At 46.0% G+C, this 16,801-nt stretch overlaps 1 protein-coding gene across 1 annotated transcript; it reads right to left on the bottom strand.

Moving 5' to 3' along the window:
• Window positions 1-4,257: 4,257 nt before the first annotated feature.
• On the bottom strand, window positions 4,258-8,042 carry GAS1 (growth arrest specific 1). The gene has a single exon (XM_083465030.1). It carries the CDS (start codon window positions 7,236-7,238, stop codon window positions 6,243-6,245), a length of 996 nt encoding a protein of 331 aa, XP_083321156.1. The 5' UTR covers window positions 7,239-8,042; the 3' UTR covers window positions 4,258-6,242.
• Window positions 8,043-16,801: the final 8,759 nt, after the last annotated feature.

Here is a 16,801-nt window from a genome sequence, read left to right as displayed (position 1 = left end):
TAGAAAGAACTCTGAAGTTTTGCATTCTCTCTTTCAGTTTGGCAGCCTGGGCGTTTATGCATATTTGGGATGAACTTGGATTTTCATTATCTTCCTATCCAAATCCTTAGAGGCTACTGAGGCTGTAGATGTATGGATTTGTTGAATTGCAATAAAATGCCATGGACTCGTAATAAATCCAGTCAAAGAATGAATTGGAATAAAATGTCTTGTCCCAAACTCTGCTTCTGCATGGCTGCCCGTGTCCCTCAGTTATACTCTTTAGTAAGGGAGTTTGTAGGTAAACCTCCAAAATATTCGCTGAAACAAGCTCTCCAGAAACCAGATCTTTCCCACATCCTTCCCTGCAGTTCCTCTTTAAGAGGTGTCAGCATGGCTGAAAGAATGAAGTGGCTCTGCATTGTTTGCCTGAACTATTATGTGCTTAACATTTCCATGACAAAAGTGCCACTCGACTTCTCCCGATTAATGCAGCTTGAGGGCTCTTGTCCTCCTTTAATAAAACATTGTTGAAATCATTTATTTAGAGTCCCTGGTTACTAGTGGGAGAATGACCATCTTTGTGCCAAAATATAGTGTATACAGTTCACTATTTTGTAGTAGATCATTCCATTATTTGAGAAATTGATTAAATGGATGCCTTACAAAGTATTTATGCTAATAGTGCATTACTTGTGTCATTCAGACAGTCAGTGTGAGGCTTTTCAACTGTCTACCACAACCAATACCTCAAGTAAAATACAGTAGGCTTGTATTCGCACATGCTCTCCTTGGGTTGGACTGCTTCTTACCCTGTGTTAACCTCCATGTTAACTATTTCAGTCCCGCAGCATTTGTAAGCAAATGGAGGGAGCCTCTCCTCTCCACACCCCGTGGTCTGTTATTTTGGGCAATACATAGGGGAACATTCTGTACTGCTACGTACTGTGGTATCTGTCAGAAATGATCAAACTGGTTAGGTCTGTGCTTCACAAAACATTTCCCCAGACTGCTCAAAAGCCTTGCTGGATCATGAAATCAAAACCAAGTCTTACTTAATAAAGAACATTCATTGGCGAAGTCCAGCTTCTACTGTACAAAGGGGACTTCCTGTAGCAGTTGCGTATGAGTCAACCAATGAACATGCCCATGCTTTGATAAGGCCACCTATATTTTCCAGTTGAAAACTAGGTGCCCAGGCAGGAATACATTCATTTGTATTTTGCTTGATAGATGGATACCATTGTTGGGTCCAGAAGACACAAGTACTAGGATCGCAGCATTTATTTGCTTTTTATTTTTTAAAGAATGCAGTGCTTGATTCTCAGGAAACATAAATTCTTCTGCGCTGCTATTACTTAGGCACAGCAAGGTTCTTGTTAATGCACAGTTCCTTTGAACCATAGAGCATTTCTTGGGGAGATACTGTGTGTGATTTTGAAAGCAATAATCTTCATCTCGTGACTTGGAAAAGAGACTGGCTGGAATCAGTGGTTTTGCTTAAGTGCTGTTGCTTTTCAGTCTACTTGATTTGGTATTTGCAATTACTTTCCAGGTGATGTATACTTGCCTGCGTACACTGGTTTATATTGTTAAAAATAAACAGAGACCTTATGTTATGCCTATTGTGATTGTGTACAAAAGCCCCACAGTGCTCTTGGGTGATCAGTGAAGCTTGAATCTCCTTCTATTTACTGTATGGTCACTGTCAGTTCAATGAACTGCCTTCTTGTTCTCCACCATTGTCCCACACTCCCTTAAACATTTGTCACTGAAGTGCCTCCAAAGACAAATAAACTGTCACCGAGAATTCAAACCTGGTAACTGGGAAGAAAGGGGGCACAAGGAGACCCAGTGGATTATTTTACATGAAATTGAAGGGGGGTGGGGAGAGAGCGAGAGAGGGAACCTTTCCTTCCCCAACTCATTTTGTCAGAGGTGGGCTGAGGGTTGTAAATATTTTGAAAATCTTGGAAACGTCAAAGGTTTCAGTGTCTTTTCTTGGAAAGCACATTGCCCTCCTGGCAAGTCTCACCTGCTTTGCAGAATGCAAAGTCAACTATGGGACCGGAAGGCTTGTGAGAATGGAAACCAATGTGTCGTCTCAGAAATGCTTGAGAAGCAGAAAGGGTGTGTGTGTGTGTGTGTGTGTGTGTGTGTGCGCACGCATCTGTGTCCTTTTTGGTACGGACAGTTATTTCTTTAGCGGGGAAAGAGAATCCTCTATAATGATGCCTACAAGTTTGTTTTTAAAACTCTTTTTAATTGCTATTAAGGAAATGTAAGTTGTGGCAGATGCCAGTGTCTAATAGAGGCATTGCAGTGTTGAAATATGAATATCCCTTCAGGATACAGGCCCATGAATACCTTGAATATCCCTTCAGGATACAGGACCGTGAATTCCTCAATAACCTTGATCCATTTTTGTTAGTCAGTTATGGATGCAGCAGAGAAAGTGCGGTTGTGTGCCAATAGCCAACTTCTACATCCAAATGCTCCAGGAAATATACTAGAGACATGACACAAACACAAAAAGCATTGCATTCCCAACCCAACGCCAAGCTCAGGGTCAGTTACTTCAGGCAGCTGCTTTTGACAGGAGCTTCGCTTCTCAAATCAAAGTCTTCTTGTGTCTATTGGAGCAGTTATTTATCAGTCCTTTCCTGTGTTTCTGTATTACTTACTCATTCCTGGATCAGGAATGGACCCTAAACATATTTCTCCACTATCAGGGATGAGTTGGCATTGAATCAGATCCGTAAGAGGGGATAAAACACGATTAAAATATGCTTGACCACAATCCAGGAAGAACACCAGATTGCATCCTTAGAAGCCTGCAAACTCAGTAGTTAAGGCATCCAATTCATTTCACTATTCTTTGTTCTTCACATAAAAGTAACCATTTCAGTTGTAACAATAGGTTTATTCTACCATTCAAGTTAACCTCAGCAACAAATTTAGATCATACTTGCAGAATTGTTATATGATATCTCAGCTTCCTTGGTAGTGGCTGTTTTTGAAGGGGGAAAACCCGTAAGGTTTTGCGAACTGATGGGAAAATTGAAGAAGTGATCTAGCGAAAATGGTGAAAGGCATGGTGGGAAGAACAGATCTTATATAAGGAAATTGACTGTTTTGCTAATTGCCTCTAAACAAGTAGCAAGCCTGGTTTTTACCTTTGCTCGGGGTTTTAAAAAGCCAAGCGAGTTAACTAAGAAAAAACGAGAGTCCTTGCTGATCTTCTCCCCCACCCCCAGTCAAGGTTTATTTGTTGTGGCTTTTAATCTTCTGACTTGTCTTCCAATCACAGCGTTGAAAAAGAAAAGTTTTAAACAAACAGAAGGGATACAAGATAAATAAACTCTTCTCTTTTTTAAAAAGCAAGTGCCTAGCTTGGCACAGTTCAAGCTCAATCCCCTGGAGGGAGGACTGAGCGCTCTCTTTTGTGTTAATGTTTAAAAGATTTCCAAATGCCGGAGTTTATTCCAACTGCAAACATTTCTATTTACAAGGTCAATTGTATCAGCACTCGAGACAGCTTAAGAGCGTAATTATTTATCTAAGGGCGTTTGAGTGTAGATCAGTAGCTCTGGCAGAAAACCAGCCATCAGCAGGCTGCAAAACAACCGCGCAGGCCAGTATCAGACAAGGGCTTGTCATTGTTGGTCACACATGCTTGTTTATGTCTGCCCTCTTCAGCACGGAAGGTGAGCTGGTATGCAAAGTGCCCTCAATTCTGCATCAAATGCAAGCATTTGAAGGATATGCCCCCTTAATGTGTTACTCGTGGAATGTGACCTCCTTCAGTAATGAAGGACTGCAAGCAAGAGACTTGTGTACTAGCACAGGGCTTTCTATGAAACTGGCCTTCACGCCTTCAAAGAGGAAGCTGTGGCAACAGCATCATATTTCTGTGGAACGACAAAAGGCATCACTGGAATTGTCCTCCCCAGCTTTAACTCTACTTCATTGTCCTACCAATGCAGCTTAAGACTTATAAATCTACCACTGGGAATGTTTTCAAAGGGGCACTAGCTTCTTCCAAGTAATTATTCACTAAAATAGGGTATGCCATTACCAACAGCTACATAGTGATAGCTAGGATAACCTCCAGTTGCTCATATGCAAGAGAGTCTCACAGAATTCCATGGGTTTACTTCAGTGTAACGGTTTTGAGGAATGCAGCCATACATTAACTACTTGCATGTGTGTTCCCATTGCCTCTAAACTATCTCAAGAGCAGTGCAGTATCTAGAAAACAACTTCACCAGATATATATTCTTTAAAAATCTCTCTTTACTAATTTACACATAAAAATACACAAGCAATAGATACTTAAGACATGGGACCTTTTCACACATTCTATAAAAATACAATGTTCAAGGCAGCTCAGAGAGGCATTTATACAATTCTACAAAGTTCATCAAGTCTCTCCAAACAATACAGATGTTAACTTCAAATCTATAAAATACACTGTACATTTGATCTAGCATTTTTCCATGGGAATTACTGTTGCTTGTATCCCTTTACATATCAAATGAGATCTGTACCTTTGCAACAAAAGAATAGCAGATGCATTTATCTTGCAATTGGGGTGCATTTAAATCTTTAATTTCTTAAAAAATAAATTATTCCCAAGTATACAATTTATAATTTCTATATACATGCAAAAACGACTGGTAACAAATCCCAGTTTTAAATACATTTTATATAAGATTTACCAGAGGTCAGCCCCTGATAGGATTAGAGGCAATATAACTTTTCGTGATGTTTGCAGATACAAGTTCTTGAATTTTAAAAGTGTCTTTTGAAGATGGCAGTGCAGAGCTCTTTTAAGACAATGGTTGCATTGTTCGATGTAGCCAACAAATCAGCATTATTTTTCCTACTAGGCTGAGGCAAGAGAAAATTGCTGATGAATTGTATTGCATTGCAATTCTGAGCGGTGCAAGGGCCACTTTGAACATTATGGGCTAGGGGAATCCTTGTAGGAGAAAGCATGAAAACAATGTGTGAAGTTCACACACACACCTATTTTACTGGAAAACCACAACTTTAGCTTCCCAGCATACATGCACCATGCAAAAAAAGCATGTGCAATCCCTACCACTAATGTTCAAAACAACCCTGAGAAAAGGTGTTGGAAAACCCTCACATATACTCAAGTCTCCTCCACTCAAGCACACACCCAGTTAACAGGAATCAAAGTTTGCATCTTCTTTTAGGCATCATGATGAATGCTGTGAATGGGCGGAGAGAAAGGACTCTTATTTCAAGATGCTGGCTAGCTCTGTAAAGCAGCATTTCTGAAGGCACTCTAGGGAAGAAGCCTAAATCTTTCTTACCTTCATGTCTACAGCTTGGGGGGGGCAGGGGGCGGAGAGCAAACATTTGCTATTTGCAAGTTGGTTTCGTGGTGCGATGACCCCCGCTACACATTTATTGTGAATTCATTTTCTTGCTTCTAAGGATCCAAGTAGCAACAACTTGCATAGTGCAGTGAGGGGTGAATCACGCCTTTCCCCTGACATGGCTGTATGCAGGGGCTAAGTGTGTGTGGGGAAGGGAACAAACCATTATACACACTGCTACTTACTTTCCTGCATGTACAGGGGAAAGATTAGGAAGCTGCAACTGGTAGTGATTTGTACACAGGGAAGAAAGGACTGCACAATCTTTGTATATGACAGGCATATCCAGGTTGCTTCATACAGCCCCGCAGGGGGGGGGGGAATGCCACGAGTAAAATATCTCTAAGGCTGCAGTCCTCAGCCCGCTTATTTGGACATGCACGGAACGCTTGGAACCAAAAGTAACAAATACCACAATTCTGGGGTCTGATGTACAAACAGAGATGAGGACAGGAGGAGTGACCACAGCGCAAAGAAACCATAACATCCAGCCCAGAATCTGTTCCAACTGAACTAGTCAGGCAAGGCAACAGGGCCCAGTGAGGACACGGAGGGGATCCCCATCAAAACCAAAGGCATACTGGAGGTGCAGAATAAGGCACACCGCTTGAATACAAGGCTCGGGGGGAAGAGAAGAGAGGCCCCTCTGCCTGGGGCGAGTTCAGAGTCCCCGGTCTCTGCAGGGCCGCTGCTGGGGGTGAGGCTCTCCTTTCTCCGTGCCCAAGCCCCGTCCTCCTCCCGGAGCCAGGAGAGGAGCCAGGGCCCTGGGGCGAGCGCAGGCTCTTTCCCTCCCTCTCCTCGACCCGGCCTGGTCTCCTCCAGCGCCCCTCACGAGCGCCGGGCTGGAAATGGCTACGAGAGCAGCAGCAGCAGCAAAATGGAGGCCGTGGCGCCAAGCGTCCAGGGAGCCGCGCGCGGCGGGCAGCCGTTCTTGGGCTTCCTGGGCGAGGCGGCTTCGGAGCCGGCTCCGGCCACGGCCGCCACGTCGTCCAGATCGTCCCTTCCGCGCGGCGCGAGCTCTTCGTCGTACTCCTCTTCCCAGTAGTCGTCCATGGCGCCGTCGGAGGCGCCGCTGCTGCCGGGCCCCACGGCGTCGGCGCCGAAGCAGAGGCGCGCCATGTTCTCCTTGACGGACTCGCAGATGGGCCGCTCGAGGCCGTCGCACACGCAGTCGTTGAGCAGCAGCGCCTTGGGCACGGCCAGCATGTCCTCGATGACGGCGCGGCAGTCCTCGGTGCAGCGCACGCCGTTGAAGACCTTCCCGCAGTAGGTCATGTAGCGGCCCAGCGCCGCGCTGCAGCGGCTGTCCCAGTCGCAGCGCCGACGCGCCTCCGTGCAGCCGATCACGCCGCCCGCCCCGACGCCTGCTCCACCTCCTCCTCCACCTCCGCTGGTCCGAGGCAGGCAGGGCTCGATGGCGCGCTTGGTGGCGCGGCAGTTCTCGTCCTGGTCGCAATCGCAGTCCTCCAGCGCCGGGCCCCGCCTGGTGTGGTTGAGCTGGATGAGCGCCGAGATGCAGTGGCTCGGGCACCGCCGCCTACTGGACGGCGACGCAGCCGCCGCTGCAGCAGCGCCCGCGCCGTCCCCCGCGGCCATCAGCACCGGCGCGCACGCCTCGGCGTACTGGTTGTACGCGTAGCTGCAGTCGGGCTCCTCCTGGCACTGAAGCATCGCCTGCCAGCAGATCAAGCGCCGGCCGTCAGCCCCCGGCGGAGGGGCAGCGGCGACCAGCAGCAGCAGCAGCCCCAGCCGCAGCGCCACGGCGCCGGGCAGCGGGAGCAGCGCCGCCCGCCAGCGCCGCCCGCCTGCTGCTGCTGCTGCTCCTCCTCCTGGCCGGGCTGCCACCATCGCTGCCGGCGGCAGGACAATCGCGGGCGGGAGGCGGACGACGAGGGCGAGCGGGAGGCGCTGGGGGTGGGGTCGCAGCCGCCGGTGGGAAAGTTGACCGAAGTCCTGCGCGCTGTGGGCATGAGGGTCCCGCTCATCAATCCATCCGCGCGGCGCCCCGGCTCGGCCTGCGATCCCTCCGTCGGCGGGGAAGCGGCGCCTTTTCTTGCCGCCGCCGCGCGCAGCAGCAGCCTCCGCCCCCTCCTCCCGGGCTGGGGAGGCCGCGAGGCGGTCAGTGGAGCCGGGGGCTGCGGGGCCGGGGGCTCCCTGCTGAGCTCATGCCGCCGCCGCCGCCTCGCTCCCGCCGATCTTCTTTCTTCGCTCTCAGCGCTCGGCGGGCAGCATCGCCGTGCATGCCAGGTCGCTGGGGCAGCCGCCGTCGCCGGGCGCCCGGTGCGCGCCGCGAGCCTCCTTCCTCGCCCGGCGAACGGGAGGCTGCACAAGAAAGAGCCGTCCGGGTCGCCCTCGCGCTTCCTCACTCCGGGATGCGGCTGCTGCTGCCGCCGAGCCCGGCGAGCCGTTTCTCTCCGGCGGATCCTTCTGCGGAGCTGTTTTCTTTCGCGAGGCTTTAAATACAAAAGTGCCCTCCAAGCTGCCGCCGCAGCAGCAGCAGCAGCAGCGTGCTCTGATCAGCCCTCATTATGCATGCATGGAAAAGCAAACAAACAAAAAAAAATTAGCAACGCTTCTTCTCCTTTTACACATCCCCCCCTCCGCCCGAGCTCCCTGGCTGGCTCGCTCTTTCTCCTTTTCTCCACTTTTTCTTTCCCCCTCCCGTTGCTCGGCCCCTTTTCCTCGCTTCGCGACTTGCTATTGGTCCGGGCTGTTGTTGAAACTCCCCCCTCCTTTCTTTTACGATCTGCTGGAGAAAGGGGGAGGGTGCGGGGCGGGGGGCTAGTGGGCAGCTCACATTCAAAGCTTGAAAGGAAAGGCTTAAAGAGATTGACAGCAGCCCCCGAGGAGCCCCTCCTCGCATTTAGGAGGCTTCTCCAGGCAGCTTAACTTGCAGCGCTCTCAAAGCAGAAAGCAGAAACTTTGCAGTTCTTTGCAGCGGGCAGAAAGGGCTGCTGCTCGATTGACGGTTTTGTTTTGTTCCGCTGGCGGGTTTTTTAGGCAGAACGTGGCTCTGAAAAGTTTCTCCGTGTGGTGGAACCTTGAACCGAACTGAAGGGTTAAAAGGTTCTTCATCATAAATAGGTACACACTTGTTTATTTATACTGGAGAGCTTCCGAAAAGGTGGATCAGTGGCTTCCCTGTGAGTTGCTTGGTTAGGAACTTGGAGGCAGAAGTGAGTCCTCAAAGGATCAGGGATCTCACACACGCTCTTAAATCCTCTCGACAGGGAGGGAACCTTTCCCTCAAACTTTCACTTAAGACAAGATCCTGGAATTCCACGACCAGAGCATCTGTGGGAGAATCCTTGCCTTCTGCTCCAACTCATTGAAAACACAAATTTGCATTAAAGTTTAAGCTTTTACATATGAATTCCATGGGATGAAGCACATGGATTTAGAGGCAGGGGCAGAAGAAGGGATTCCGCAGGTAGATTAACTTGAAACATGTTAAACATTTGTAACCAGGATAACTGTAAAGTTTTGGAAGTGTCTTTCTTAGGGTGAAAAACAGTAACAATTCCTTAAAATCCGTGACAATGCTGAGAAGGAAATAAACCCAGCCACTCACGTCTCTTGCATGGCATTCGTTGCCGCCTCGAAAAGGCAAAGGAAAAAAATTAACCTAAGGGATTAAAAACTTTGGCATCAAGAGTGTCCTGCACAGTTGTTTTGTTTTAAGTTTAGTGCTACCTTAATTTCAGAGTTTCACAGTCATTTGACCACCAGGGGCATCAGTGTCTACGGCCTGTCAAAGACGGACAATTCTTTCTCTAGGAGACTGTGGCTCCATCTGTCATAAAAATCAAGACTAAAGCTGTTTTCCAGAACCAAAAGGAGCTTGGATTTGTGAGATAAATGTTGTCTTAAAATCTTACATTAGTATGGAAGTGCCCAACAATTAGGAGTCAATCTGACAATCTTTCTCGAAGCATTTCCCAGCAAGCATCTGTTTTTACACTCAGGAGATGATTCACAGTTTAGAAACTTAAGACTCTGGTCTCTTTCACACAAATTCCCTCTTGTGCAGGAAACAGTGTGAAAACCTACACAACCATCTCCCTGGTTTATATGCTGCAGCACATAATTACATTGCACATATGAGTATAGTTGTGCCATCCTTACACACGATGATGGATGTGTGGTGTTCCTTTACATTTATATCTTGCTCTTCCTCCAATGACTTCAGAAGGCACACATGGTTCTGCCCCTCCCCATTTTATCACCACAACAACCCAGTGAGGTAGGTTAGGATGAAAGATAGTGACTGGTCCAAGGCCACCCAGCCATCTCTCTGGCTAGTGGGGGCGGCCAGGCATTGAACCAGCTTCTTTGTGTCCCAAGTCCAGCATTCGTAACTTGCCATTCCCATCATTATTCCTCAGACTCAAGGTGAGTTTTGTGGTTTGGTGGGGCTTTTAAATCAGGTCTCCTCCGTTCCAACCCAACACACCAACCACAACATCAGTGGACCCCAGACTTTTCACTTCCATGGACCTCTTGAAAATTGCTAATGTTCTTGGCGGACCGCTTAATGATTTTTCTGCCTGATGTAGCAAATGCACTGTGCTAGACGCTGTTTGATCTCTCTGCTGTGCCAGTCATTTAGATTTGAAAAGGACTTGGATCTTTGCAATTGTCCTTCACAGGATGGAAGCTAGGAGATGATCTGTGCATGCATGTTAATCACTTGATGGCTGCAATGTCAAGTAGTATATGAATGGATGGGCCTGGCTTTGGGCAAAAGTGCCTTCCCTGCACCATTTCTGGGCAGAAAAGCTGAGAATACTCCAGACAGCTGGAAATTCTCTAACAGATTAGACTGCTTCTGGCGCATTGAGACACTGTGATGGGTGCCAGAGCACACGGAAATGCCATTTACCTTCCCACCGCAGTGGTACCTATTTATCTACTTGTGCTGGTGTGCTTTCAAACTGCTAGGTTGGCAGGAGCTGGGAGGTCACCCCATCACAGCAATTCAAACTGCTGACCTTCAGCAAGCCCAAAAGTCTCAGTGGTTTAGACCACAGCGTCACCCGCGTCCCAACTGACTAATGAAGGCCAGCATCTAGGGACCCAGTGCAGCCTCTGAGATTTATATATCTCATACTTCTGTAGAGTGTGAGACTCCAGCAGGTGAGTGGCTATCTTCAAAACACATTTCTACTCTGATTGGTTGTCCTCTTTCAGAGGTAGGTGTCTGTGTATGTGGATATGCTGCCATCACTGTTGAGAAAGGAAGGTTTATTTTCTCCTTGAATATGAAAATACAAATTCCAGAGAGCAGCATATAAATGCTTACACAAACAGTCTTTAAAGCTCTTCCCAGTCTGTGGGTCTTTTGTCTTCCTAATATATCATATTTGCTTGCTTGGCTGCCTCCTTAAAAATGGGATTGTTATTTATATGAAATGTAAGTATTACGGAGGGTATTTACCCCATGTATGGTAAACATAGAGATATTGCTCAATTCTTTACTGGATCACTGCTTTATAAACCCTTTCCCAATATAAACTGCAAACTGGACCACACATGTTGCTAAAACAAAGCTACAATCAGAAGAGGAGTCAAATACCCCTTTATTTTTGACTTTACTAACTGTAAGGGTAATTGTTAAGCCAGGGGAGGCAAACCTGTGGCCTTCTGGAAGATATTTGACTCCAGCGCCCCTCAGCCTCAAGGATGATAGGGTTTCTAGTTCAGCAAAATTTGGAGGTTCACAGGTTCCCCAACCCTGTGTTAAACAAATACATGGATATCTGTTAATCCATCTACATGGGAGATTTTGCATAACCAAAGAGAAGTGTTAGCCACACACACATTGTTTATATGTACCAGACATTGTAGATAGCATTATTATGGGAGTTATTTCTTTGTGTTCGCAGACAGCTTTGTATATGCAGACAGCTGTTGGATTGTTTTATGCTGTTCTCTAGATCGAGCTTCCTTTTGTGGCTACCAGAGCCACATTGAAAATCTAGAAGTGCTAAAATAAAAAATAAAAATCTAGAGGTGCTGAACTTCCCAGGATGCTGCAGGTAAGTTAACCCAGGCTGGACTCATCTTTAGGTGGGTTTCATGGCTGCCACCAAAACCAAGCACCACACCTTTCTTCCTTCTTGATGTGCTATCATTGTCCTGTTGACTCGTTGAATTTCCTTGTCACCCACTCTGCCCTTGGCTCCTGCTTGTGGGTGGGGAAATTCAAAGCATGGGGATTTAGAATAACCAACTGTTGGACACGAGGGCGAGAAAATCTAATAGGCACCACCCCATCCCAACTAGATGGCAAGCGTGAGAGAAAGCAGTTGGAGATGTGGTGGTTGTCCCCCTGCTGTGGTGCTCTTGAAAAGTTCTTATGTGATGGTTTGTCTTTTTGGAAGGATTAGTTGATTTTTATCTTTGTTTTCAGCTACTGTGCGTGTCTTCCCTCATGGAAAGGCTGGACAGAAGTATTATAAGAAATGTTGGGTTGGGTCAAGACTTGAGTTAGATCATCACTTGCTAATCACAAACCATATACAGGGCAGTAGGGCTGGGTGTGGCTTGAAGACTGAAGAGGGGAGGAGATAAACCCCACCTGCTCCTCCCATGTCCTGGCACACAGCCATGGCGGAGACCCAAAAGTGGCTTTTTGCTCTTCCTATGGTTCCACTTCAAGCATGCTCCCATCCGAGCCTCTTCTGAGGCCAGGCGGTGAAGTGATAAAATAGCAAACATTCAAACCTCCAACCTTCTGATCGGCAAGTCCTAGACTCCATGGTTTAACCCATTTGCATTTAAACATATACATTAGCATATATACATGTTATACAAATTGGTGACCCCCCCCCTTTGGCAATTCAAAAGTAGCCATCCTAAGCATGATGCTTTAAATATGTAAAACAAAGCTAACTACAATGTTTTTACGCTTGCAGAACCTTTGACTGCTTCATAACTGTTTTAAAAGGATTTCTGCTTTAGATTTCTTTTTTAAAAAATATTATAGTAGAGAGAGTACTATTAAACTGCCCCACCATGAAAGAGACACCTAGATTCTGTTTAGGTTCTCAAAGAGTAAAGTCCAGGGCCTTGACTTGTACACAGCAAATATACAAGTTTAAGGGAAACTCATAAAGAGATTTAGACGGCCCACAGCAAATTACTGTCTAGATAACACTTAATCTGTTTATAGATGGCCATGTAAATGACCACATTTTTTATGGTATTATTGGATGGGTTTTCTGTGTAGCACCTTTTGTAACATTTGCATCAGGGTGCTCCCTTACCTGTGTAGACAGTGAGCAGAGAAATGTTCCCTGGTTTGGCTGAGGTTTGGTAATTGCTTGCTATTAAAAAGCCAAAATGTCTGGGAAGAAACTGTGGTGGAAGGAAGCCTTGCGGGGCTTGGCACTCCCTGTAGGAAGGTGGGTATGAGCTTGGCACATAAATAAATCTTTCACTGGGTAACATTTCAAGTGGTTGGAAGGCTTGTCAGGGAAGCATGTAAGGTTCTGGCTTGGAGAGGAATTCTAAGAGGAATTCCCTGGAGGGTCTGTTCCGTCCCTCCCGTGGAGCTTTGAAAGAAGCTACACACTTGAAATGGATTTGCACAGTTGGACACACAAATCTAATAACAGGAGCATAACCTCTGGAGAGTATCTTCGAGGAATCAAGCCCTATTTTCCCCACCACAAAAATTACTGAGTCAAGTTCCTCTGCAGGTTTAGCTGTGAACAGAATCACACGATAGTTCATTTTGAACTTGGGACCCTTTTTAAAAAATGCCTATTCCCAGTTTTATCAGCTTTAGTTTTTTTATGAAATGATAATCATCAGAAAACATACACTGCAGCGGTTAGAATATGACAAGATCTCATATTCTGTATAATCTTTCAGACATCAGAAGAGAAATGCTTTCCAGTCATAAGACATTGCCATTTATATATTATTATTTTTTTGGCAGCAATGAAGAGATTGATAACCATTCCTAAATCTGAGTTACCCATGTTAGTCTGTAAGTATTCAGGCACCAGTTTCCTGGAGGAGAATTGTTTATCTATCAATTGCGCAATATTATCTATGCTTTAGTTCATATGCTTGCCTATACCATGATGTATGTAAGAAGGCTGACCGCCGAAGAATTGATGCTTTTGAATTCTGGTGCTGGAGGAGACTCTTGAGAGTCCCATGGACTGCAAGAAGATCCAACCTATCCATTCTTAAGGAAATCAGCCCTGAGTGCTCACTGGAAGGACAGATCCTGAAGCTGAGACTCCAATACTTTGGCCACCTCATGAGAAGAGAAGACTCCCTGGAAAAGACCCTGATGTTGGGAAAGATGGAGGGCACAAGGAGAAGGGGACGACAGAGGACGAGATGGTTGGATAGTGTTCTCGAAGCTACAAACATGAGTCTGACCAAACTGCTGGAGGCAGTGGAAGACAGGAGTGCCTGGCGTGCTCTGGTCCATGGGGTCACGAAGAGTCGGACACGACTAAACAACAACAACATGTAAGATTAAGTGTGAACCAGGCGCTGCATACAAACATTAGATTACAGTTCACAGTCTGTTTTCCATCTCCTCTGCCATGATTGGGCCAGTTTGAACAAATGTCTGGAACTAAGAATGATCCATCCCAGTCCCATGAATCCAGCCATGCTCCTGTAAGTGTGCAAACTTGGACACTTAATGGAAGATCTCCCCCTTCCTTAGGCTGAATACCTTAGCTGATTTCCACTAGTCTGGATTAGACCACCGATTTCCACCTGGTGGTTTTGAAGGTTTTCACCATGCCACGCCTGCAAGCATTTTCAATATGCTTGTGTTTCTAATGCTATGGATTTGTTTGCTATTCTGTTGAAATTTCAGGGGGGGGGGAGAGAGATCTTGAGGCACCTTTAACTGTAGTTGTGCAAGAGGGCAATAAAGAACCACAAGGTGATTTTGTTTAAAGAGCACGGTAATTTTTTTTTTGCCAAGGTTTGATTTCACCACAGATCTACAACATACTCTCAGGTTTTCAAAATGTTGCTGATGGATAAAAGTGTTATTCCGCTCATTAAGGAGGGCAAGGAAGATGTTAAACAGTATTGATATGAGCAAATCAGCCATGTATACAATGCTTTATAAGAGCAAGAGTTACCTGAAATGTAGCTGAGCAGTGCACATTTTGTTCGGATGCCTGTGAATGGTTTAAATATACCCCTTGTAAAATGCTTCGGCTCCAGAGCCAAAGGGTACTGCATTGAAAAGGATATGCCGTACTCCAAGGTGAAATACTCTGAATGGTTGTTTGCTTCATAAAATCATGCCTAAAGCAATACCGTCTTTAGCCTGTTATATATATTGCATTTCATGAGTTGACTCTCAAATTGAATTCACTGCCATCATTTTGTACCAGAGAACATCTTGAAAAAATCAAGCGGCAAATAATGACTGGTTTTTTAAAGGTCAAAAGAAATTGAAGAAAGAGTGAGAGAAGGGAGAAAGGGGGGAAAAAACTCAGAAAAGAACATCTTTGTGGGGAAAAATCTTCAGGAAGCTGTGAATATTTATTTACTGATACCATCTTTAGAGCCCGTGGGTATTTCCAGGCACAGGCTGCTACAGTTTTCAATAATAATAATAATAATAATAATAATAATAATAATAATAATAAAGTTTTCAAAACTGGGTTTCATATCTTATATTTCATACAAAACAGACTGAGTTCTTTATCTTTTGTGAAACTTTGTGCTTTTTGACCTTCATTATTTTAAGAATGCCAGAGGGATAACCATTGCATAACTTCACACATACTAATTGTACCATTCTAGGGGATGCAGGTGGCGCTGTGGGTTAAACCACAGAGCCTAGGACTTGCCGATCAGAAGATTGGCGGTTCGAATCCTGTGACGGGGTGAGCTCCCATTGCTCAGTCCCAGCTCCTGCCAACCTAGCAGTTTGAAAGCACATCAAAGTGCAAGTAGATAAATAGGTATTCCAGCGGGAAGGTAAACGGCATTTCCATGTGCTGCTCTGGTTTGCCAGAAGTGCCTTAGTCATGCTGGCCACATGACCCGGAAGCTGTACACCGGCTCCCTCGGCTAATAAAGCGAGATGAGTGTCGCAATCCCAGAGTCGGTCATGACTGGACCTAATGGTCAGGGGTCCCTTTACCTTTACCTTTACCTTAGGAAGTAGAATAGATGCCACCTGGCCAAGTCAATAAAGGGTGGGTGAGAGGAGCTGCTTATCAAGCTACCTGTAAATTTTCTAGAGCCTTAGATTATTAAGTGGTTCCTAATTTTAATTTTCAATTTATCTCAGAATAAAGAGACACATTGTCATACTTTCCAACATTCTGCATGAAAATCACCTGTTTCCTTTGGAGCTGATCAGGAATGACATTAGAGTAATTTAAAGGTGCCAGGGAAAGGGAGGAGTTACACAAGCTTCAGGGGTTTTTGCAGGAATCTCGAAAACTCTGGAAAAAGGAAGCCTCCCATGCTAAATTTACAAGCCCAGCTTATTGTGAAAGAAGCTGGCATAAAAGGTAGATTGGACATGGAGGGTTATGGCACTCACTCCAGTTCAATTCAGTTCACTTTCTTTGGGGGAAACTGTTAATTGCAAACAATTATTAGGAAGCAGTGCCTCCAGTCTTAGACAGGTCTGTGCTTGTGTGGTTTTGTTCATGCTATCCTGCAATTGCCTTGTAGTGTTTGCTCCTTGGTATGATCCCATTCCCGTATTTGTACACATCTTCTTTTTCGCGGGTGGCGCTGTAGTCTTAACCAGTGAGCCTAGGACTTGCTGATCAGAAGGTTGGCGGTTAGAATCCCCTCAACGGGGTGAGATCCCATTGCTCGGTCCCAGCTCCTGCCAACCTAGCAGTTTGAAAGCAAGTACAAGTAGATAAATAGGTACCACTCCGGCGGGAAGGTGAACAGCGTTTCCATGTGCTGCTCTGGTTCACCAGAAGCAGCTTAGTCATGCTGCCTACATGACCTGGAAAAACTGTCTGCGGACAAACGTCAGCTCCCTCGGCCAGTAAAGCGAGATGAGTGCTGTAACCCCAGAGTTGTTCATAACTGGACTTAACTTTACCTTTACCTTTTAGTGCAGGAGTTAAAATGTTTGACTAGGATTGGGAAAATCCAGGTTCAAATCCAGATGTAACCATGAAGTCCACTGGATGACCTTGGGTCACTCACTGTCTTTCAGCCTAACCTACCTCTCAGGGTTGTTGGGCTGATGGAAATGGTGCGGGAGAGAGCCATATGCGTCTATTCAAGTTCCATGGAGAAAATGCTGGATAAAAACGAATAATAGTTCTGATGGTGACTGTCCTTCTGGATATTGGCTGGGGCGTATTTGACTGTCAATGCAGTCAGTCTCACACAACAGCCGTCTTGCAATGGAGTGATCACAAAAGGAAAAGGAAAAG

This window comes from Podarcis liolepis (genome assembly GCF_965112155.1).
Source record: "Podarcis liolepis genome assembly, chromosome: 11".
NCBI lineage: Eukaryota > Metazoa > Chordata > Lepidosauria > Squamata > Lacertidae > Podarcis > Podarcis liolepis.
This window is presented reverse-complemented; position numbering and strand designations above follow the sequence as displayed.